Genomic DNA, 24,528 nt, shown 5'->3' on the forward strand with positions numbered 1-24,528 from the left:
CACCTAGAATACTGTTTTTAGCACAGCTGCAAGCCACTTCTATCTACATCAGAGCTGACAAGATGCATACCCTGCCAAAATCATACCGAAAAACAGACAGCAAAACTTCAGTGCTCTAAACTTCACTACTCTCTCATATTCTACATGCACATACCTAACAGTTTTCTTTCCAAACTCTGTTTCAACGGCAAAAACATTTTCAACGGCAAAAACAAAGCAAGAATTACTAGAGAAGTCATCTCTTCTGTTATGATTACACAGTCAATCTGCCATCTTTATGCTCACAGTGCTGTTCTGTATGCATCTATCACTGACTTACCTGCCTACCCCGATGGAGCATCCCATGCAGCTTTTCACAGGAAGCACGCGTCCTGTGGCTCACTCGCTGGGCTGAGGATCGCAAGATCTTGTTCCAGCTCAAGGACTGATGAGCTTCTGCTTACTTTAAGCATGTTACTTCCTCTCTAGTCACTTCTATCACAAAACAGACATGATCTGTTCTCCTTTGCTCATGTGTCTCACTGGCATTCTGTGCTCTCCAGAATGAAGACTACTTCCATAGCCCAGCAGGATCCATCTGGTGGCTTTTGTTCTCTCTTGCAGTGTAAATGATGAAATAGAGTTACATGAAGTAGCTCAGCCACAGCCATCACAATTTCCCCACCAAACCTGGTGAGCTCGCCATTTGCAGCACTAGAGCACCATTCACAACCATCTCCCTGGGATTTGCTCATGGTTAGATGCCTCCATTTCTGCACATCATGCTCCTTTATTGGGCTGCCCCTAGCTCCCACCCACCTCCTGCTGCACACATCCATGCCCTCAGCCAGCACACAGTGCAGCAGTGCTCCACTGTCTCCTCTCCTGGCTGTGCTTCCAGCTCCTGCTGCCTCTTCCTAGCAGTTTTCAAACTAACCATCCACATGCCTGGAAGAGAACTGGGTAATAGTAGGCTGCAAAACAGACTCATGCATCCGTTTAACACGTGGCCAGTCATCTTCACCAGCACATGCCCAGAGTGCAGCAAGCCTGCTTCTCTGCATGCTACTAAAGGGTTGGACTGGATGATCCTGAAGGTCCTTTCCAATCCTGTGATTCCTTGAACCTGCAGCCTGCACAACCCTGCTGCAAGAACCTTCCGCAGGGCTTCGCTGCCACTTTTCTCCCTGTGATCGGATGCAGACGTCAGGGAGCAGTCATTCCCACACTCCCGCTCTGAACATCAGGCAGTAACCGTGGCATACAGGTCAGTCCATGGGCAAGCCACGGTGAGAACCCTTTCCGAACGGCACTCTGCGATCCGCTGATAGGAGCGGGCAGCCCTCACCGCCAGGCGGCGCCACAGGGCTGCGGCACGCGCCGAGCCGCTGCGCGGGAAGGCCGGCCGCTCGCGCCGGTCCAGGAGAGCGCGCGCGGGTTCAGCCCGCACCTCGCTGCTTTTCTTCCTCCTCTGCTTTCTGCAGGGATTTTGAACGCTGCCGCAGCGAACAGTTGGGTCTGAAATCTAAACAAGGTCTGACAGCACCGTTGCTTGAGTATTGTTTTATTACGCACAACCAGTCACGATCTTACCGTTGTCCTACTGTGTGGTTTTTGTGGTTGCAAGCTAACAGCACCTGCTGCTGCCATCCCTTCAGCTTGTTTCACAACAGCAATCAGGCTGCACACACCAATAAACAAGATGCATTCTTTACAGTTAATGAACAAGACTTGTTCTCTACCTTCTCCAAGAAAAGCTTCTGGAGTTTAGAATTTGCAAGAGTAGCACCAAGACAAAAAACTACAGCCTCCCCAGCAGCCTTTGGACCACAGCAAGCACCACCTCACAGCCCCACCACCAGAGGGAGCCCTTCCACAGCTCAGCAGAAGTTTTACAGCTGCCTACAAAACTATTTCAACTCCCACTAAGGGGTGAGTGGTGACAGTGCTTTATGGAGAAAACACTTCATGAAGCTCAAACCCACAACAGACACTGAGTGAACAAACCCATGCAGATAGCTGCCAGAAAGAGATTACTGGTGTAGCAATGGTGATTAATCAGCAATGCTGTCACTTAATGTATAAGCAGCAGACATGCACATTAATAGGTGCAGGCTCAGACTTCCTCAGCAGTAGCATTTGTCAATGAAACACACTGTGAGATTCACAGCTAATCCACCTTATTTTTCTCTTCCATGATCATGTCTTACCTTTTTAATAGAGGTGTTATAAAGAAAATAGGCACAGCATGCTCATCCACTAACATGAAGGGTAACAACAGCAGTAGAGAATTAAGAGGATAAATGCAGCTTGTTCACAGATACTGATACTATTCAGTTCTGTTAGAATAGTGATGCTCACTTAAGACTGAGATGAGAGAGATGAGCTGCCTGTGGAGGATACCAAAATACATAGCTGCAAGCAATGCTAGACTTCAGGTTCACGTACACTCTTGAAAAGAGTTTGGAAAAATTAAGGTATCACTATCACTCCAGAAACTTTCTTCAAAAAGGAGGAAAGAAGCCATCTGCAGAGCTGCCACAGCTTCTGGAGAAACCAATACAGACCTTCAACCATTTGTAAACCTTGTACAGTAGCAATGAAAATAATCCACATCTTGCTCAAATGCATAAAATACAATCTGAACATTTATAGCTGTAGATTACTCGATTCTTTGAACATACAGCAGACCCAGACCAGGGCAATGACATGCCAGACAAAAGTTAGTGTACATGGCTTTTAGAGAACCTTACACACAGTAAGGCAAGCATTACTAGGTCTGTACCTAGCTTTAAAAGATACAGAATGAAGAACTTCTACTCATCCATCATATCTTTTATTTTCTAATACCATTATGTGATCATCTTTAAGGAAGCTGACGGATAAGAAGTGAGGAACGTACCAACTGCACTTTACAGATTAACAACCACAAAAATAGAAAGCACCTATACAATCTCTGGGTTTCACAAAACTAGTTTTCATTTATAACACTTGACGCAACAAGGTCAACTGCAACAAGTGAAGAAGCTACATTGGTAAAGTGCTATTTTTTGTTAAAAGTGGCTAAAAAAGCACAACTACAACAGACTTGAGTATTCGGTGGTTAGATTGTCGATGTCCTCAAACTTTCATTTCAGGCTCTGTGTTTTTTGATGAAATTGATGAGCCCATTAGTTGAGCTGTCATGAGATGTCACTGGAGCATCTGACTCCAACTCAGGCTCAATTTTCTTGGCAAGCTGTTTTCCAAGCTCAACACTGCATTTACAAAAGCAGGAGAACAGAGAGGAAAAACAATTAGTGCTAACAACATAAAGCATGTTAAAAGTACGTTACTCTCTGCTGGCACATAACAGTGAACACTGACTTTTCATGAGTTACTGAACAAATTATTTAACTCAGTGCCATTCACAAATGGTGAAGTTCTCACAAGTACAGGTGCCTAACTGAAGAGACAGTTCAAGTTAAAAGATACTCAGAAGAGCTTTGTTTTGCAGTCTATAGTTTTCCCCTTCAGCACATATTTGTATTATGCAGCCTGTCCCAAAGCAGAAGGTACTCACCTTGCTCTTTGCTCACTATTCAACACATCACTCAAAATACTGATTTGTAGCACCAAGACAACAAGCAGCTGAACTTTGGGACTGAAAGCTGCTCAAACTTCAGCACTATAGAGGACCAGCCAGACAAGATAAGAAACAAGGGTATTCTAGCAGCTCCAAGAAACGAAACTGGTTCTACAGCATACTTTGCTTGCCTTCCCCACGTTTCCTATTTAGTTTAGATTCCACTCTAAGTTTTTCTTATGTTGTTGCAAAAGCTCTATTTATTTGTATCTTGCTCTAAATTTCAGATTCTGTAGCAGATACTTAGAGCTTTTATTAGACAGTTTCCAGTTTCTGCTACACTATTTCAAGTAAAAAAACTGATAAAGCTCTAAAATTTATGTAAAAGTTCTATCCTTCAGTTTTCACAAAGAAGCTATTCTAGGCCTTCAGAGCAAACTTGCCCTACCAAATAACTCATTACAGCATAGACAAGTTTCAATTAAAAAAAACCCTGCTCCTTTTCCAAGTACTTTTTCCCGTGTAAGTTTCCAACAAAGTACACCAAGCAGTTAATATTACCATGTATTATCATATTAGGGAATACTCAATTAAGTATGCAAGAAACAAAACAAAACTTACCCCCACTGATCATAGCTGTTAATATCCCAGACAACTCCCTGAACAAATATCTTGTGTTCATACATGGCTACAAAAAAAAAAAAACAAAAAACACTTGATCAATAACCTTATCATGAAGTCTTAAAAAGCATTCACAGTATTAAGATCCATTTACTTACCAATGATTGCTCCCAAGGTGAATGGGTTGAGTTTTGTAAACATGATGGAATTGGTTGGGCGATTACCCTCAAAGACCTTTCAAAACAAGAGGTACGTTACAGTACATTGCAATGAGTTTCTGATTCAAGTTCTGCGTTTCCCCTATAGTCTGCATAAAATTGTTTGTATTAGCAGCAAATGCAGAATCCTGAAAGCTTTGAAGGCTAACAGCTGCAATCATGGAGCTGTATTTTCATACTCTTTTACTTTTTCCCCCCACTGCTTATTAAAAGCAACAGCAAAATGATATCACCAAGCACTGCTACTACCACTACAGCTCTGGAAAGTGGTAAAATACAAACTTAGAGGCACTGAAGAGACAGGTTTTTTTCCTCCCCAAAATGCGTCAAATGACTTCCAGTCATTATGTTTAATGGTAGTGCCATTTACAGACTGCTACACTACACCTGACAATCTTTAATACCCCTTTCACCACTGTCAGGACAGTAGCACTTGATAGACACCTGAGGGCATGGCCCCCATTAGCAAGCTCCATCAAGCAGCACCACCACAAAACCCTCACCACAGCAGTTTACTAATCAGGAAGGAACTGAAAATTAACAGAGCATGCTTACCTTATGGGGAAGAAGCTTCTCCAGAGCCTCTCCACTCAGTCCAGCTGCTTGCAGTTCTTTACGAGCTTCATCAGCAGTCTTTCCTTTCATCAAGGCCTCAGTCTGAGCAAGGAAGTTGGCCAAAAGGATCTAGGAGGTAGAGATAAATACACGGCTACTATTTTCTTAGACAGAAAAGTGATTCTCAGTGCCTGAATCCAGACAGATGTACTCTAGCAACATGTCATATTTTTAACACTATTGCAGTAAAGAATGCTACTTTTGTGTATTATGTCTGCCATTACCTCAGTGCTGCTGATTACTATTTCAATCGTGCATGCATTCAAGAACACCCAGGTTTGCTTTGAGAAATCCTGCCCCTGTTGGAATAGGCAGCAAACTTCCTGGTGTGAGCAAAGGAAGTTGCATCTTGTACATCCCTTTCACAATGACTATCCTTTGAGAAAAAGCGTAAGTTGGACAACTATTATGTCTTTACGCTAGGAAGGATAACTCTCACAGTACACCAATACAGAAGAAATTTAGGTTACTATTCCTTGCATAATGTTTTGTATCTCTAAGAAATAGTAGGAAACATTTTCTTTTTCACAAAGCCATCTTGTCAGAAGTGTAGCTGGTACAACTGAAGAAAGTCGCTCATATGCAACTCAACATTTTTAACCTGAAATCACCACATTACTGAAGTTTAGCTGACAAAACATGCTTTTTCTAAATTATGCAGCAAATGATAAACCAGAACACTTGTTTCCACATAAAAAATAGATGGTTTGACACTGTTCCTTGACAATCCTTAATTCAATAACTAAAACAGGTTTTAAAGGTCTGCACAGAAGGGTTACAGCCCTAAGCATGCTTGTATGAGGACTTGCAACAGCATCTCTGAGGAAATTTTCACCAGCTCTGATAATATGTTTCTTCCTACTCCACAAAGAGTTACACTCCTTCGAATTCCTACAAGGAAGCTTCTCTCCATAAGCCTAGTGTTCAGCTCCTCCTAGCCTCAAGAGGCCTCACTGTTGATCTGTCTCAATAACTGAAGCTACTGTCCTTAAAGAACAAGAATGCTTCTAGACAAGTAACTGTAATTTAGACTTCTTTTCAAATCTGTTGCAAACATTCAGAGCCTGTGCATATGGTTTCAAAGCGACATTTGGAAATGAGGTGCACTGCAATACTGGCTAAACTCAATACCTTCAGTGACAAGAAAATATGAGCGTTCCAATACAGATTTCATTACCTTGTGATGCAAACCATTTCTGACAGGATGCTGAGTCTGAACTGGGATCATGAAGTCACAGGGAATCATGCGTGTTCCTACAAGAAAAGCCACATTAAGAGCCTTGCAATAGAAGAAGATGTAAAACACTAAATTATCACTCCATGTTGGGTTATTGGTAGACTCAGCCACTTCAAAGATTTTAAGTCATGTATTAGGGGGAAGAAAATACAGCTCAGTAGCTTCAGTTTTAGTTGAGTATCCTCATTCTAGGAAAGAGACCTGCATCTTATGGCCTTTTAAACCACTAATTAAGAACACAATAGTAGTGTCACACAAGCCTAGATAGAAGCCCAAGCCTAGCTCCTAAACCAGTGTAAATTCCATAGACTCTACAGCTTTTAACAAGAATTTAATACCAAAACAAAGTAGTGAATAGTTTCAGTTTTACCTTGATGAATGAGTTGGTAAAATGCATGCTGCCCATTAGTGCCAGGCTCTCCCCACACAATAGGGCCAGTATTGTAGTCCACACGAGATCCTTTCTTGGTAATGTATTTACCATTAGATTCCATGTCACCCTAAAAGGGAGGAGTAGAATTATCTTTCTCCAGAACCATACATTATGAGTACAAACTTCCATACACACTTTGACTACAGTAAGTGTCACTTATTTACAGAAAGCAGTTATGTATACTTAAGATATTAACTTATAAACACAAACTTAACTGACATCTAAAGAAAAAACATCAATCAAGTGAGCAAATCAGATGATCGGTATCTTCACACAACTTTAGGTCCCTGATTGTATGAATTATCACCTAATTGTAATTTTCACCTGGAAACATGCATTCCTATGTTTCTGACCTGGTTCTGGTATATCTTTGTTCTTTATCCTTGCTTTCTGAAACATTCTGCTCCAGTTGAACCTTACCTGCTGGAAGTAAGCAGCAAAGCGGTGCATATATTGGTCATAGGGCAGAAGTGCGTGGGTTTCACATCCGTAGCAGTTTATATACCACACCCCCAGCATGGCCAAGAGAACAGGCACATTCTTCTCCAGTGGAGCAGTATGGAAGTGTTTATCCTATTTAACAACAATAACAAAAATTACACTTTCCTTACAGCAATTGTCATACCTCCTGAATCTTCAAAGTGCTTTGTTTTTTTTAACTGCTGTTTTGATTCAGAGAGTTCCCAAAGCAGTGTCATTTTACAAGCACTGCAAGAGCACAGGGAGATGAACTTTAAAAACCACCTGCCTTCAGTAATCCTGCTAAGAAACAGTAGGAGTGCATATCTGAAAAAGGCAGCACACACTCACCATCCAGTGGCCTCCAGCAAGCAGGCTCTCGAAGTTGTCAAAACCTAACAATGGAAAAAAAAAGTCAGTCTGAACTTAAAGCTTAGATTTCATTTTTCTGGTAGAGGCAAACCTGGAATAGCTTGAGATTTTTTTGCATGCAGAAAGGCTCCCGACCACTCGTTGAGTTTAAAGTTATACTTTTTACTTCTGAATTAGCACCCCAGACTTATTAGTTATGATTAAGGCATGAATGTCAGAGCAAGACCAACTTTAAGAAGTATATTTCACAAACTTTGCCTAAACACCCTGTTCAGGTAGAATGGGCAACTGTAAGGAAAACTAAGGCAATTACAGCAGGACATGTATTATTCAAGGCTACAATTACCAATCTCTCCCCTTACTAGCTACAGTGGAAAAGCTTCTCCAAAATAAAACAGGAAGGTCTTTAAAAAAAAAAAGATTTTTTCAGAGAAAGGTTCCTCTTCCTTCCCTTAAAAAAAAGCCTAAAGATCTGATTGTTTGCTATCTAAATAGGGGACTTAGCCATCATAAAATATTCAGTAATGAAAGTAACTAATATTTTTCTCACAGGAAGCCAGAAAACCCTGACTGCTGTACAGAAAAAAAAACAAAACATCTATGAGGTCTTGGTGAAGTGTTTGACAATCAAAGCAGGAGCTCTGCCCATGGTCAGGGGGCAGCTCTTGTAGATGAAAGATGCAAGATCAAGCAGCACAGACAGACTGGCACATCAGCAGTCATTACCATATCTGTCTGACAGCACAGATGAACAATTTATTTCAGACAAAACAAAGTGTCTGACATTTATTTTGCTGTTCAAGTACAATTTTCCCACGTGACAACTCCTGCTCACATTATTCCAAGAATTCCACAACCAGTGTTTTTCTTCTTACGTCATGCTAAGGAAATTCTAGCTTTTCATTAATAGCTTTATAGTCCCAGACTAATTATTGGAAAGGAATAATGAAGGAACAAACATAGGGCTGTAGAACTATCAAGGAAAAGAACTTCCCAGAGCTCTTTCACACACACTGTGTACTATCGACCTGCATTTGATATGTGCATCAAAAACACCAGCGGTGCTTTAGAGCACTAAGATAGGTGAGGATCAATTTAGAGGGTCATCTATATTTGCTTCACAACCCACTGCAGACAATGGAGTCTAGTGCTATATGAATGCTGTTTTTAAGACAAGTAGCAGAGCAAGAAGGATGTGGTGGGAGAAGGAATTGTTTCCAGGCTACACATAGCTCTCATGCAGAATTTGAGACAACTTTTTTCATACACAGAAGCATATATGTTGTCACAAACTTGATAGTCTAGTCTTGAATAGTTTAGGCATGTCAGTCACAAGATTTAGTTTTCAAGACTGATGCAGCTTTACAAAAAGCCAAGCACTTTTGGCTACACAGACAACTGAAGAGATAATTTGACCATTTCTATCTACTTATGACATTTAATTGTACTTTTGACATTTCCATTACATTAGGCTGTCTCAGCACAAACATTCACCTACTTACAGAAGAGGCTGGGTAAAACAATTGGCCCCAAATTTGATTCACAATCTAGTTTAGTTATTCTACAAGTATAATCCCTAAACAGGTTCTTATTAAGCACAGGAATACCTACCAATATGAAGGGCAATGGAGAGACCAATGGCTGACCACAGAGAATAGCGACCACCAACCCACTGAAAACAAAAGACTGGATTACACAGGAGAAGCACAAGGCTTTGAAATTCAAACTTATTCAAACTAGTATGAAATAGCAGCATGTGTTTAGACTACTTTCAGCAAAATCTAAATTATTTCTGTTGATAATCCAGTACATGTCATATATCAGTCAGGGGGACCTTATAGCAGCCCTTCAACAAATATTTAAGCATGCATTTCTTTGAGAATGAATGCAGTCTTCTGACTAGTCTGGAGGCTAAGATTTGCTTGCTGAAGCAGCTCCCTTCAGAATGACTGTAGCTCACTTTGAATTACAAGCTGTAAATCTAGTGTTAATTGTTCTCTTACTGTTTGTGCTCTGTAAGTACAATCTGCTTCTGCAAAGTTCTGACATTATCTAGGGAAAGGTAACACTCTAGGTAAGTTATAAACTGCAGCTATAAAATCTAGTTTGTCAGGCACAGTCAATGAGACAAACCAAACTGTTTGATTTGAAGCAGAAGGGTCAAGGCTAAATGCATGTGCTATAAAATATCAAAGTTAGACTCCTGTTTCTAATGTTTGACCTTTACAGGCGTAGATTATATACAGTAGACCCCAACAGTCAAATGTCACAGCTTATAATAACTAGGAATAAGGTAATACTTCTATCTCCTGTTACCCAGCACATGATTAGTCAGCCAAGAGCATGGAAAGCTCCTCTTCAGACCACTAAACCATTCTCTTTAAATCCTGATGTCAAAGACAAGACTGCTCTACTTGTTAGGCATGCTTCTTATTTGTTTAAATCATGACTCTTAACACTGAAACGTGAAAAATACAAGTACTATTGGGGGGGATTATTTCATTTTTGGTCAGTTACTGACATCTAGTTAAGATTTTCTTAACTAAATTAAGTTATTCTAATGGATATTCTAACTACTGCACATTAAGACTTCTACTTACATCCCAGAACTCAAACATGTTCTCAGTGTCAATTCCAAACTCTTTAACTTTAGGCTAGGAAAAAAAAAACATGTAAGAAAATAAAAACATTTGTAAAAATCTTCATGCCCAGAAAATATAAAACAAGTTTGATGCCTAATAAATACACAATTGCCCAATTACACCTTCTATTTTAAAAATACATAGCTTCCATCACAAAAATTAAACCTACATACACTTCCAAATACCACTATTACCATTCAGTAGTCCTGAATGCAACGACAAACACTCCTTACATAAGAAGAATGGCAATGAAGTTAGAACTGACACTGTTTACAGCTGAAGTGCCCAGAACGGAAAAAGGAACTTCACACGGGATTACTTAACAGCCTCTCACTGCAGTCTGATAGCTGCACCTCTTCCAACTCAGTCTTCTTCCATGAAATGCCATGAGTGCACATTATGCTCACTACATGTAACATATTATTCACACAAACTACCTGCTCACTTCAGCAAATATCTGAAGAGTTTAAGAGTACTGTTTGTTTACAGAGGAACTGCATGCACACACACTTAAGAACAGGTACCCCTTATCAATAACAGAAAGCTCTAATATTTGAAGTATCTATCACTGCAGATTTACAAAGCTCTAGAAGAAAAAGTACGTCTACAATAGTGCTATAATTCCATACTCTGGAAGTGTTCCAATTATTTTCAGTAGAATAAAAGCTTTATTTCAGTAGGAACTCTAACTACTGGTATTCAAGTAATGGTGTTTTAAAGGTTTCCTTACTTGACTGTACAATGAGACTTAGAAGTACACAGAAGAAAGCCTAAATAAGACTGTTATACTTACACCATTGGTAGACAAGGCAACAAAGTGCTTGGCCACAGCTGAAGGCTTAATAAAAAAAAATGAAGACTGTTAGATCTGGAATGCTAATTATTTTGATTTCATGTTGTAAAATATTAGCAAATCAGTTTTATGTCTAATAAAAAATAGTTTACTATCATCAGTTATTTTCACACTTATCAAATTGAAATAGTCTCATTCACATTTACTGTAATACTTGGCAGCATGCCCATCCAGACAAAGCACATTCTGACAATGTTCCCATGAAGGTCTCTGAGCTGAAAGTAGAGGCTTCTTGGAGTAGCATACAATTTTCTCCCAAGTATATAATCAGCATGCTACATTGCTAATGCCACTTCCGAATACTTCGGCTTTGCTGTACCCCTCCCTTCTAAGGAGGAAGGATAAATACAGCTGCAACTACTGATAAACCTCAAATTAGAGATTTAGACTTTGGTCTTCCAGTAACTGTTCTGGCAAACTTCTGCAATGAGAAACTTAAAAGCCCAGTTTTCAAACTAAGTACAGCTACTCTGACTAGAGCATGTTAAAGATCATACTAACTACCTTGGCAAGCAGTATTTGCATCTTTGTTTTAAAAGTTAGAAACAGGAGGGAATAAGATAAATACAAGGTTTCTATTCAAAGCACAGCCATTTGCTATAGAAATCTCCATATACTTCTTCAGCCATAATTTAATTTATAGCTTTGAACAACTCGTCAAGAATTGGAAGACAAGGACATGCAGACACCATATTCTTCAATTTCCATGCCAGTGATAGCAGCAAACCATTAACCAGCTCTAAGGCAGATACTATCGTGTTATTTTAAAGGCAGGATTTGGGAGGAAAAAAAAAAAAAAAATCTATAAAAAAACTTGTTTTATCACTTCAGTCAGACAGCCTGTCACTAACCATGATGCACTCCAACAAGCTGCATAGCTTAGCAAATGCTGTACAGAATATGTCTGGGCAGTTATTGGCTGTGCTCCAAAGCATGCTCAAAATGACTAAGGAGAAACTGCAACAGGAATCAGTTGCATTCTGTTATGTAACTGAATCATCAGACTTACATCCTTAGCAGCATGTAGGAACCACTCTTTGGCTGTTACTGCGTTGGTGATAGTTTCTTGGGTGGTAAAGGTCTGAGAATCAGAAAACAAAGATATTTTATACTTAAAATTGAAACAAGTTCAGGTTGCTAAAACATTCAGAATTAATCTGCTGTGGATATCTGGAATAGAGGTTCATAATAGAAAGCTGTTGCCACACTCAAGACAAAAAAAAAGTTTATTAAACAAAGTTATCATTTTCCTGGATCAGGAATCATTACGCCCCACTTCCTTCCCTTGCTGGAAGTGGTGCACAAACCCTTGAGACTGAAGTTTTCTACTTCAGTATTTCTATTAAGTTTTATCACCCAATTAAAAAGGAACTAATTCAGTTTCAAAACAGGACAATTCACCTGGACTGCCCACTTGATCTTTAATTCCTTACATGTAGCAACACACATTTCTGCTAAAACTCTTGCCATAAGTATTTTGCTGATTAAACATTTTCCTGCTTCATGAAGTGTGCAAAGAAGTTCAGTCATGCAGATCTGCAAAGATCTACAACCATTCTGATGTACTCAACCATCAAAATCTTCCTTTAAGAGTGAACATTCAACCTACTCTCATCTATCTCCAGACATATTTCATTATGAAACATAAGCCTGTTATGGCAAACAAAAAAATGCCATTCATCCTCTTCCAAAGATATTTAATTATCCAAGTACAGCTTGGCAAATACAAACTGAAGCATTACTCTTTTAATCTGGCAGTCTTCTAAGCCTTTGAACCATGATGCCTGTACTCCATTATTCAAAACTAACCAATAGCATTACTTTGTGAAGTTTTCTTATTATTCCATAAGTTCCTCTGCCACACAATTGCCAAAATAAGATAATGAGCAGCACAGCAGAGCATGGGCAGCATTACGCACATTCATTTACTGCAGATTCTGTCCTCAATGGTAAAAAGAGCCTACTGTACTTCAAATATGAAACAACCCAAGTTATGTAATAAAGAATTCTGTCTTAAGTTTCCCCTCATAAGAAGTCAAGATGTTCTAGTCAGCATTTCTCAAAGATGGCAGTTAGCAATTAAACTTAAATAACTAGCTCGCTAACAAGCTGAGACTTAAAAAGGCAGCTATTACATCTGTACTCAAAAATGAGGTGTCAACTTAAAAATGACCATCAGTCTTAGCCTGTTCATAAAGCAAGAAGCTTAGTATTTATAGTGCCAAAAAAGCCAGCATTTATGTTATTTAAGGTAGTAGCAAAAGATCTCGTAAAACAGAATGAAGATTCCCAAACCACATTAATGTGGAAAAAAAAAAACAGTGAAAAAAACAGAACAAAACACTACTGACCAAGAAACATTCCACCAGCAAAAGTAAAGAATGTGATGAAATCCTGAATTTCTAGGAAAGCTATATGAGATGACACATCCCAACCACAACAAGACAGAGCAAAGCAAACCTTTGAGAACATAACGTAAGTTTGTGTTGGCTGAGAAACTCTGAAGACAACATAAAATTGCTCATGCATTACTTGGTAGGGTTGATGACTGATTTTCAGTGCCTGAATACTATACTCCATAGTATTTCAGTAGCAATACAAGCCAATAATTCCAAGTTTAGGAAGAATGAGAACAGGCTTTTTTAGAAATAGTTCACTCTGAGTCCCTAATTTAGATCCTCCCATGGAGAATCTGTTTTGACTGAATTCTTCACCACTTGAAAAAGCCACACCAGTGATTTTATTAGACATACCTTTGATGCAATGATGAACAGTGTGGTTTCCGGGTGAAGCTCGGCCAGGGTCTTGGCTATATGAGTACCATCAATGTTAGATACAAACCAAACACGTGGGCCTCCCTTGGAATATGGTTTCAAGGCTTCGGTTACCATCAGAGGCCCCTGGAGAGAAGCAACAGTTGGGCTGTCTTAAATGCATATACATACACACAAAAAACCAGAAGGTATGTACACAAATCAGGAGCTTACCAAGTCAGAGCCACCGATCCCAATATTGACCACATCAGTGATAGCTTTTCCAGTGTAGCCTTTCCACTCACCACTGCGGACTTTCTAATGGAGGGGAGGGAGAACACAGTAAGTGTTTTATACTGTTTATATGTTGAACTTAACAAGTGTAACACTGGAAACAGGCTGTGTTTTCAAGTACTACTGAAGAGAACCTCCTAAGACAACCTAGTTTTATACGACCGTCTTCTAAGCAAGCAATAACTAAGTGTCTAGCTATCAGAAGTTTAATTTTGCAGTTAGTTTTAAATATGTGCATTAAATCTTGCCTTCTTGTATGTGAACTATTACAGCATTTACAGTAAGAGTATGAAAGCAAAACAATCAAGTTAAAAATGAAAAAATCTTAAGCATTGAATTATTTGCATGAGATGTTTACATGTAAAGATTTTTCTTTAGATATCCTTAATTAGATATGATTTTGCTAATTAAAGTGGAAAACTTTATATTAATAAAGTCTTGGAGATAACACTTATGGGCAAATTAAGCACTCAAAAAAGCTTCTTTGTTCCATATTCATGTATATTTTGCACTGAAAGTTCTGGGGTTTATCTTCAAAGCACATGCAGTTCTCTGCTCTGTTCTTGGTAGTTTTTAAACAGTTACTGAGTCCCAACAAAAAAAAAATTACAATTATTAAGCAATATCAAAACATGGCACTAATTTCTCTCCATTGTGTACTATCTATGCATTAAATCCAACTGCAGTCCCTAAAGGGATCTTTCAGTATCATGCACACTTCTAGATAAAAGTTTGCCATCCTAAAGCATTTTTTCTACAACTGTTTCATCAGTTGATCATGCTGATAGCTGCTCTCCTTCCCTGCAGAAGTTCTTAAGTGAAGGCTTCATTTTATTTTCTGCAAATACAAAACCATTTTTAGCGTGCACCATCACACCACCTGCATATGATGTTGCCACAGTTTTAGAACTTCATGCGCCTAGGTGTGTCAACTAGAACAAGGATCTCCATTCATCCTACCAAAGATACTGCTCAATATGATTTATTTTAGATCTACATTGGAAGTGATATTCTGACTGATGATTTACAGGAAAGTAAGCCACTCTTAGAAAAACTATAATTCCATGTCTGAACCAGTAACATTAAAAACCTGCCTGAAGAAACAGAACAGACTGAATGAGCCTACAACCAACACCTGACAGCATGCATGTAAGGGAACCCCTCCTGATTATAGTGTATGAGAAGTAGATTATGGTGGTACTTCATACCTGGCAGAAGTGCTTCATTTTGTCCAACACTTTGTTTACTTCTGGAACAACATCTTTCCCATCTACAAGTATTGGGGTATTGGAACGATTTCTCAGAGCAATGTGAAGCACCGCTCGGTTCTGAAAAGAGGAGGGGACAGAAAAGGTTTAAATCAGAAGCAACTCCAAAGCATCCCAAACCCTTCAGATTAACTGGAACTGGCAGCAGTCATTTGTGTGTGCACACACACACCACCAGCTACCTACCTAATCACCCTCACTTCACAGAATCACTGCAGAGGGATTACAATCTCAACCAAGTAAACAAATAGTTTTTTTTAACTACTTTAAAGAGAGCACTCAGATCCCTTAAGAAGCACTGAGTATTTGAGCCTCAGAATTCAGCAATATTCAAGTCTACAATAATACACGTCCCTCAGTCCTACAAAGGAGTTTTTCCTGTTGATAAGGATACTGATAGAACAGTCCATTTCTGTCATTTTCTCAGTTATACAGTAGCCTCTTTCATACACACAAACAAATATGTATCATTTTTCACCAAATGCTGAGATACAGTAACCACATTATCCCATCCACTGGCCACAAGTAAACATTCCTTGGATATCCTGCACACCAGACACACACACAGCTGTTGTTTTCTATGGAGGAAAAAAACCATTAGCAGAGAATAAGTATTGCAATGTGCACACAAGTCAAAACACTGAAATCCAGCCTCTGACTTGCCTGTTACAGGGCTTATGGTTTTAATCTAGATCAAAGGAACTGTAGTCAATACTAATGAACAAATTAAATAATTTGTCTCCTGTTTCATTGTTTCTCCTGACAATAAGAAGCACTGATAGACAAAGACCACACCAACAGTGAAATCTACAAAGTTATCATTTAAATATAAAATACTTGTTCAAAAAACGCTGAGTTTGTGGTTTCAATCATTGATAATGAAAATGTACATGCTTAAATCTGGAGTGAACAGGTTTGCTGTGGGTTTTTTTTGTAACTCTTAGCTGTGGAATGGTATTATTTGGTAAATACTGTCATTACCTAGATTAACAGATTCTTTTTTCATCAAGATTGGCATCTGAACTTGCTATCTACAGTTGAACAAGAATACTTTAAGTTTTGGTAAGCAGTAAAGAATGCCCTCAGTGTGGTCAGATGCAGGCTGCCTTGTAATGCGCTGTCTTTGCAGCATATCAGGCTACAAGTTCTAACTCATCGCAACAAACACCTGGCAACATCATGCTTGAGTGCACTATGAAGAATTTCCACGTAAGGACCAACCAAGCAGTCAATGCCTGCAGCACCAAATACAGACAAGTCTTAAATACTCAGGATAAATACCTAAAGAATGTCCTAAACAAGAACAAGAGTAGTGGACAAGTCAGTTCCCGTCACTAAGCAGCACCCTTCTGTCTTGTTGCTCCAGGTTTATTCCACCATGCTGTTTTGAGAGCAATCTGTTTAATGCATCATCAACATTTTATGATGTCCACGTGTTCATATTTCATAACCAAATCAACTTGATTTGCTCCTCTACACTAATAGAAAGTGAGTAACACCAAATTTAATTCCAAATCAAATTCTGACCAGAAAGGAAAAATAGCCTGAAAAAGACCAGAGTCATCACATAGTTAACTGTTAAGTCACCATATTCAGACAGTACTGAAGTAGGGAGCTAGCAGCTGAAACCAAACACATCACACAGTGCAATGCTACTGTGGAAAGTACAGCCTTCTGACAAGTCTTCAAACACCAAATTTATTTTCAGGTAAACAGTGAAGAATAATTCTAACCCTAAAAAAAAAATCAGTCAACCAAGTCAAAGGAAATACAAGTTTCTACAAGTTTGCCTCAAACATACTTTAAGGCAGGTGAACAAATCATGCTCTATCATCAATTCCATCCTACTTTTAATTTCAGAAAAAAAAAAGGTACAGTTCTTCCCTCTGTATGCTCTAATGAAGAGCTAAACATCATTATAACTCTCAGATCTACAGACAGGAGTATAACCAATCTTCTAGAAACAGGTGACTAATTATTCAAGCTTGTTTATACTATCTCCTGGTAGAAGAGCCCAAAACTCAGCAGCTTCAGTAACCCAGAGCAGAAAGCCTTACACAGCCTTATTCACATTTTCCTGTCTTTGTCAGAGCTGTTGAAATTTCTCATGTAAGTAATGAACAACCATTTCAACCACCTCCAGCATTTCACAGTAGCAATTACAGGAAGTTTTCCAGACACTCATCTCTTACAAAGATGCACAAACATCCACAACTACACACGCACAACTGCGGGGAAATAATTACAGACAGAAATAGCCTTACCTCGGTGAAGTTGATCTTCTCTCCACTGAACATTCGTTCTCTGGCACTTTCCACACCCCTTGACTTCGCCTGAGTAATGTAAAAATAGATTCCTCTTAAAAATAGCAAGAAGTCAACACATACTGCCAGCTAACAGAAAGGAGAGCAAGCATTTACCACACAACATCCAAAGAGAAATTGAGGTGAAAGACTCATCATATTCTAGTCAAAAAATAGATTCTCTTATTTTAAAGCAAGTATTTTTATGCATGCCATTTATTCACTTAAGGGATATATAGCAACACATTCAATTGATCAAGATGCAGTGAGTAGATTTAATTACTCCATTGCATCTTGTCAGGCTGCTACAGGATCCATTTATGATCCTTAAACAGATTAAATATATTTTTTAATTAAATATAACAGCAGAGGTGGTTTTGCTTTTTTCGAACTGTATCCTACTTGGTGTGGCTGAACTAATGGCAAAGGAAGGGCTGTTAATTATGGACAGCAAGCTGAAGTGAAGTTAATGACAAAAAACTTCTTAAAATACCTCCAACTACAAAGGAATATCAAAACTATAACTACATGATACACAAAACAACATTCCAGCTATGGGTCCACAAGGCATCACCTTTTCTTAGAACTTGATATCAATCCCTTATTTTACTCCAGACCTCAGTAACAGCACGTGTCACCAACCAGTCTGTTACAGAGAAATCTTTCAGAGAGCTCAGGAGAGACCTGGGCATTAAAAAATGACCTAACTCCATGAGGCCAAAGGATAACGCAAGACTTACAACAATGCCTCACAAACTTATCTTGAACTTGGAATCAAATTCAAAGCAGGTCAGTTAGAGGTAAACTTTTTTAGAACATTGAATTAACACAACAGTTTTGTTTATTTACCAGTTCAATCAGCATTTTCATCACTTCTTCTGTAACAAGGTTCTTCGAGTAGTCCAGCAAGATATCCCCATGATCAGTATTCAGAGTCAGGCTATCAAAACAAACACTTCAGTTAATTGCACACTCATCAAGAATTTTCAGCAAGACAATGACAACTCTGCAAGCTCAGTAATTTGAACTCTAGCTTGTCTATGAAGAGTTCCACCCTCTCTTCAAACAGAAGCATAAAACCCTTCAGCTCAGCTGCATTCTGCTACACTATCCATTCTGCAATGGGGTTCTGATGGGAGCACCCAGGCAGAACACAACTTGTCACATAAGCTACAGCCACAGCTAAATCATGCAGCCTGTCATTGGAAAACAGAAGGCTCACTGCTCCTACAGACCCTGCATCAGGGCAGCACAGAAAGCTCTAGGTGTGCCCTATGTGTCTGACCATGTTACATAAGGAAGAGGACATGCAAGTTTGCACAAGTGGAGACAACACTGAAGGAGGAAAGGGTCTATGCCCCTCAGGACACAGGCAGTGAGTGTAAGGTTCCTATATAACACTTAATAGCTATGCAGTCCCTGAGATAAGGTGTTCAAGTTGAAAACTGGTGTTACTCAAAAGTTCATAGAACATAAGTATCAAGAAGCACTTTTAAATGGATATGATTGTCTTTTTCCTTCAGAAGAGGGTCAAATCCTTTATGCTCATACCCAGAAGAAATGACTGCCATCATTAAGAGATATTTCACAAGGCAAGAGGTGCAAATTACAGAAGGCCTCTGGGAAGGCCTCCAGGCCCAGCTCTGAGCAGATGCAGCCATAGGCCAGATCCACAGGATGGCAGCACAGCAGAGATCAGTGCTAAGTGTGCAAGCTGATCTGCCCAACTAAACCTGGCTGTCTAGTCAGCAATTTTAGTTGCTCCCATAAAATCCTCCTGGCAGTGCACAATGTGTCAACTGATCACAAAATGGGACCAAATCATGAAGTGAAATAAAACCATCTTAGAATATCATAACTGTTTCTTCTCCTTGTAGTCTGCATAAACAAAGTTAGAGAGCTATGAGACAGGTGGCTTTCCTAGAAAGCCTTTCACAAGAAAAATACTAATCAGGTAAGCACATTCTGGGGACACTGATTGTTTCCAGTATGGAGCTACATATGAGCATCACTTATCAAACAGCTTTCAGTTGCAGCATACAGGTACACAGCTGCAGTGTAACATCTGAAGCCTACTACGTATACACATGAAAATCAACACAGACTACTTGAAATCAAGACCAGATTTTATGGTTAGTGTAGATTGTTTAGTGAGGCAACAGTAAGGCTAAACTTCAGTGTCGTAAGCAGTACCTCAGTTATATCTCAGGATTTACTCAGCCAGTCTGCTTCAGCTCTCCACTGCCCTATGGATATTAGGAAATTCAGTCTCTTGGAACATATGGGAGATAGGGAAAGCTTGCAAACAGAACATCAGTACCTACTGAAAAAAGATTTAGCTAAGCAATTATTGAAACTGCTCTTCTCACAGTTAAGTAACATCCTGCTAGAAGGGCCAGATAAAGTCAGCAGTCCAAAAACTTGGTATACCTTTTCCATCCCTGCAAAATGAAAACAGCTCTTGAACACTGCTACGTGGGACTTCACATGTGGTGCTCCGGCAGTTTAAGCAGCACGTAATGAGCTCAAGAGGAAAGAAAAGTCACTTGACCAGAGACGCTGAAGGAAGCACTGACACGTGGAACGACCAAGCCCTGTCTCTGCACCTCAACAGAAGCTCGCTGTATCTGTGCTGCCCGGGCTCACGAGGAACGGAGCAGCAGCGATGCACCTCCACACGAGCGGAGCCGTCTGACTGCCGGGACAGCCCAGCAGACGTTTCAGCAGCCAGCAGAGCGCTCACAACAGCAGTACCATTTTATGGACTGGGAAAACCAAAGGCTCTCACACTGTTTCCACGTCTCACTTCCTCCAAGAATATAAATTAAAAAATGCAGGGCTGCAGGGTGCTGGCTGCTACGCGGGCCGCAGGGCCGCTCGGGGCAGGGGCCGCCTCTGCCCTAACCCCGGCAGCCGGGGGCACAGGAGCGGCTCCGGCCATCACCGCAGTCATCTTATCGCGGGGCTTATCATGACTAAGCACGCGGCCGCGAGATGGCCGCCCCACAATGCCGCCGTGCGCGCCGCAGCCGGCGCTGTGCCGCCCGGCACGTACCCCGCTGCAAGGATGAGTCAAGGACGAGCACGCGCGGCCGCCGTGCTCGGGGCCTCCGGAGCGAGCCCCCCCTCCCCTCTCCCCGCGCCCCGCCAGGGGACGCCGTAGGGCCCAGGAGCGGCCTCCGAGCGCTCGGCCTCGGCCGGCGGCGAACTCTACGCTACGCCCAGAGCGCGGCGGGGAGCGGCAGCGGGCGCCTCCTCCCGCCACGGCCTTCCGCGTGCACCGCGGCCCCGCCAGGGCCCGGAGGGAGAGCGTTCCCCATCGCGGCGCCCACCGGAGCGAGCCGCAGGGCGGCGGCCCCACGCGGCCCCGTTCCTGGGGTGGGGAAGGACCCGCAGCTCGGCTGCGGGCAGGGGCCACTCAGCCTCACCTGAACTTGTGGAAGCGGTCCTTGTCGCCCTCGAACAGCTGCCGCAGGACGAGCTTGGAGGCATTCGCCTTGTGCCACTCCAGCAGCTTCTTGAAATGGGGGTCTGAGGACAGCGGCATGCCGGCGGCCACGCGAAGCTAAGCGGATGTGTGGCGGCGGACACGGGGAATGAGGCGACCGCTGCCGCTCCGCCTTTATAGCGTTGGGCGCGGCTCCGCCCCGGCCCCGGCCCCTCTGCGATTCCCTCAGTACCGCGCTGGGGCCGCGCGGTGCCGGTAAGCAGCTGGCTGGGCGGGCAGACACCCCGTTATAAATCTGCGAGGGCCCGGAGAAGCCGTGTAGGGCTCCGTCGCTCGTTCCTACCCGGCCGGCCTGGTTTTAACCTGTCCCCGCTGCTCGGGGTCTGCCAGGGGCCGGGCCGGCGCAGTGTGAAGGCACCCGAGCTTCGGGCGGCAGCATTGCTCCTCGGCCCCAGCCGGCACCGAGGGATGCAATCCCCGAGCAGCTGAGCAGCATCGCCGCGCCTCTCCCGGCCGTTCCATAAGGGCGCGCCCTCCCGAGGGCAGGCCGGGCCGCGCCGCGCCGTGCTGGGAGCGGCACACGGGCGTGCAGAGGCCTATGTCAAATTGTGCAGATTATGCTCTTGAGGCTTAGGTGAATAAATCCCGGTGAAGTCATATTTTAAGCATCTAAGCCCCTTTTGTGGATCTGAGCCTAAATCGGAGTCACGGAGTATGAACTTGGCTCAGATCACTACAATCACAGCCCAAGCCTGCAGCGATAGAACCAACAGCTTTTTCCTCGCTGAAAAAATATTCTGAACTGATCCTTAATTACATTAGCAAATGTATGCTTTGGTGACGGTGTAACTGTCCTTCCCTGAATCAGCACATTTGCTTGTTTCTCTGGTTTGTTTTTTTTCAAACTTAAAATAACTGCTTTTTCTACAACATAATACGTTTAAACACTAAGTTTTCAGGTTGTTTGTTTGTTTGTTTGTTTTGCTCTTTGCTTTTCTGGAGGCTATGCTGATCCCTTCTGTCAAAGCTTAGGGGAACTTCTCCAGGGCAGCACGGGTTGCTTTGTGCTGCCTAAGCACCTACCAGGGGCTGTGGCCTCCTGTGTACCTTCATGTAAGGAAAGGAATTGAAAAGACAAAGAGCAAATGAACTGATTCCACAAGGAAGCACTTGAGTGCCCAATAAGTCTTTAAGAAGCCACCTGGTTCATCAGGTATGCTGCTATGTTAACTTAATACATTTTCCTTTTTCATCAAAGAGTCCTGTACATAGGCAGGCTACAACCCAGGATATTAAATTCTTTGGCCTAATAAATACCTCCTGTTAGTAACGGGGAAAGAATAAATAACCTTTAAAATGTTACTGACAGAGTTGCATAGTTAGCCATGAAATACTCCCGGCTCACCTGCATGACTTAGTAGGATTTCATTAGTCTCACTACATCCCTACCAAACCCAAGGATCCCTCACATACATTTTCCACATATCAACAGTAGATAGCCTGCTGTTGTTCTCAGAGCATCCTTCACATCTTTTTACCAGTTAGTCTCAAAACAAAGTTCTGCTGTGTGTACAAATTCACGTTCCCTTCTCTCACAGCTCCTCCCAGCAATCCTATTGTTTTCCTAAACAGTTCCAAAATTTCCCTTTTGCTTCTGCTTTTCCTTTTATTATTTCAAATGTGTCAGTTCCCCTGTCCTGTCTTTCACAGTAAAACATAGGCAATATCTAAGTTGTAATTTCTTCTTAAAAATCAGAATTTCATGCTTTGATATCTAAACTGCTAAAATGTCTTCCTCAGTTCCTTTCTTAAATTTTCATTCATTACTATAGTTCTTTTTTTCTCACCTCATTTTCCCAACTCTTTTGCAAGCTTCCAAGCCACAGCACAGTGTGCAGCTTCTTACTGCTCTGAGCTGTAGCAATCATGAATCTTGTAATTGTTCGTGTTGTCGTTCCTGTTCAAATGAAGACTGACTCACTTGACCTTACACAGTGCAACTGCTCAACTGTACAGTTCACATTTCAACACAGCTCTACTCAATTTTGTTTCTCCTTCTCTGGCTTTACTTTTTTTTTTCTATCATGGTCCTTACACCATTTGAATTATCTACACATCCTCGATATCTTATATCTTAAAGATCTTGAGGTTCATCTGACCCAAACCCAAAGTTTTTACCACGTCCCAAATGTACAAGCATTCTCCTCAAACTTAATTTTATACACGCAAGAACACGTGTTCAGGTAATCAATAAGGACAAATTAACTCTGGTTCACAATATAGGCAATGACATCACAGTCTTCCTACTAACTCAACTTTCTAAAATGCTAATTTTGTTACCCATAACTACAGAGCATGCTGTTCACATGCTGCAAATTCCATTTGCTTTCTTTTATAATGCTTTAAGATTTCAAAATGTTGTTTTCTCTCATGTAATTAACCTATACTTTTAACATTTGTATTTTCTTCTCATGTGTGTCCTTTGCAGCCAGCACTTCTTTACTTCCTGTCTTCTATCTCTAGGTTACAGGGTACACATTTCTCAGGAAGTTCTAGAGTTCAAATTATTCCTGCAGCACACTATGCAAATTTTATGACATACCAAAAAGATATCCAGGACAAGGTCCTAATTTTAATCTCTAAAGACCACAGGATAGGGTTTGTAGCTGTTGCAGGAGTTGCTTGTCTCTCCATAAGCTATGTGACAGCTGACCACTACAAGGACAGTGAGGCCTTGTCTACATTGAAAAGATCGATTGATTTCATTGTAGACAGCAGGAGGAGGATTTGGACCTGGGAGGTTACAGCAGTTGAGACAGCTGTTTCTCTGACAGCTGCTATCTCTTCTACCCATTTCCCTAAGATTAATTCTAAGGCAACTAGATGGAAGCCATAATTTAGAACAAAGACAGAACCTTAGACTAATGGAAGGTGGTGTGAACATAGCGATGCTTCAGCTCCTGCAAAATATCTGGCTGAAACATGTTCCCATTCCAGAAAGGCCAAAGGCTATCACAGCGAAGGATGACACCCTGTGGGGCTAAGAAAGGGCATTTTAGTAAAAGGTGTTTTGTAATTGATGGAGATCCATTTTCTGACCTACAGGGTACAGTGGTGGATTTACCATTTTACAAATGCCAGTCTCCATTAACAACAGCTGCACAATGACCTACTTATTAAGAAAGACAAGTGAAAATTCCATTCTGGAAGACAGCTGCATAGAAATTAATATTTCTAAATGAATGTGTAGAGCCTAAATACTACTGCCTCCAGCAGTTATGGCAGAAAGGTTAAGTGGCACGTTTAATAGATAATCTCTATGATTAATTTATCAGAAAGAACCAAGTGGCTAATTTCCCCTAATTGAAATTTTCCAGCATGCTAGGAATTTTTCATATATAATTTCATTCCCAGTTAAATCCATTGTACTAACTCACTTTTTATATGAAAGCAAACAAAACTCCAGCC

At 41.1% G+C, this 24,528-nt stretch overlaps 1 protein-coding gene across 1 annotated transcript; it reads right to left on the bottom strand.

The window, feature by feature from the left end:
• Positions 1-2,793: 2,793 nt before the first annotated feature.
• Positions 2,794-21,202, bottom strand: GPI (glucose-6-phosphate isomerase). The gene is made up of 18 exons (XM_065733150.1): positions 21,041-21,202; positions 18,462-18,552; positions 17,574-17,642; positions 15,250-15,369; positions 13,982-14,065; positions 13,748-13,894; positions 12,004-12,075; positions 10,935-10,979; positions 10,100-10,153; positions 9,111-9,171; positions 7,479-7,522; positions 7,089-7,241; positions 6,606-6,735; positions 6,176-6,252; positions 4,939-5,067; positions 4,324-4,399; positions 4,166-4,232; positions 2,794-3,236 (listed from the first exon to the last, which is right to left on the bottom strand). Exons 1-18 carry the CDS (start codon positions 21,157-21,159, stop codon positions 3,113-3,115), a joined length of 1,662 nt encoding a protein of 553 aa, XP_065589222.1. The 5' UTR covers positions 21,160-21,202; the 3' UTR covers positions 2,794-3,112.
• Between the last annotated feature and the right edge of the window lie 3,326 nt (positions 21,203-24,528).

Source organism: Cyrtonyx montezumae, unplaced genomic scaffold (genome assembly GCF_038088225.1).
Source record: "Cyrtonyx montezumae isolate F1298 unplaced genomic scaffold, pur_monq_1.0 scaffold_17, whole genome shotgun sequence".
In the NCBI taxonomy this organism is placed as follows: domain Eukaryota; kingdom Metazoa; phylum Chordata; class Aves; order Galliformes; family Odontophoridae; genus Cyrtonyx; species Cyrtonyx montezumae.

Coding starts and splice junctions, on each gene's coding strand:
- GPI (XM_065733150.1), bottom strand. CDS start 21,159: ATGCCGCTGTCCTCAGACCCCCATTTCAAGAAGCTGCTGGAGTGGCAC. Junction 15,370..17,573: donor AGAAGATCAACTTCACCGAG/GTAAGGCTATTT, acceptor TCCTCTTTTCAG/AACCGAGCGGTGCTTCACAT. Junction 6,736..7,088: donor TTGCTGCTTACTTCCAGCAG/GTAAGGTTCAAC, acceptor CCTCCCTTTTAG/GGTGACATGGAATCTAATGG.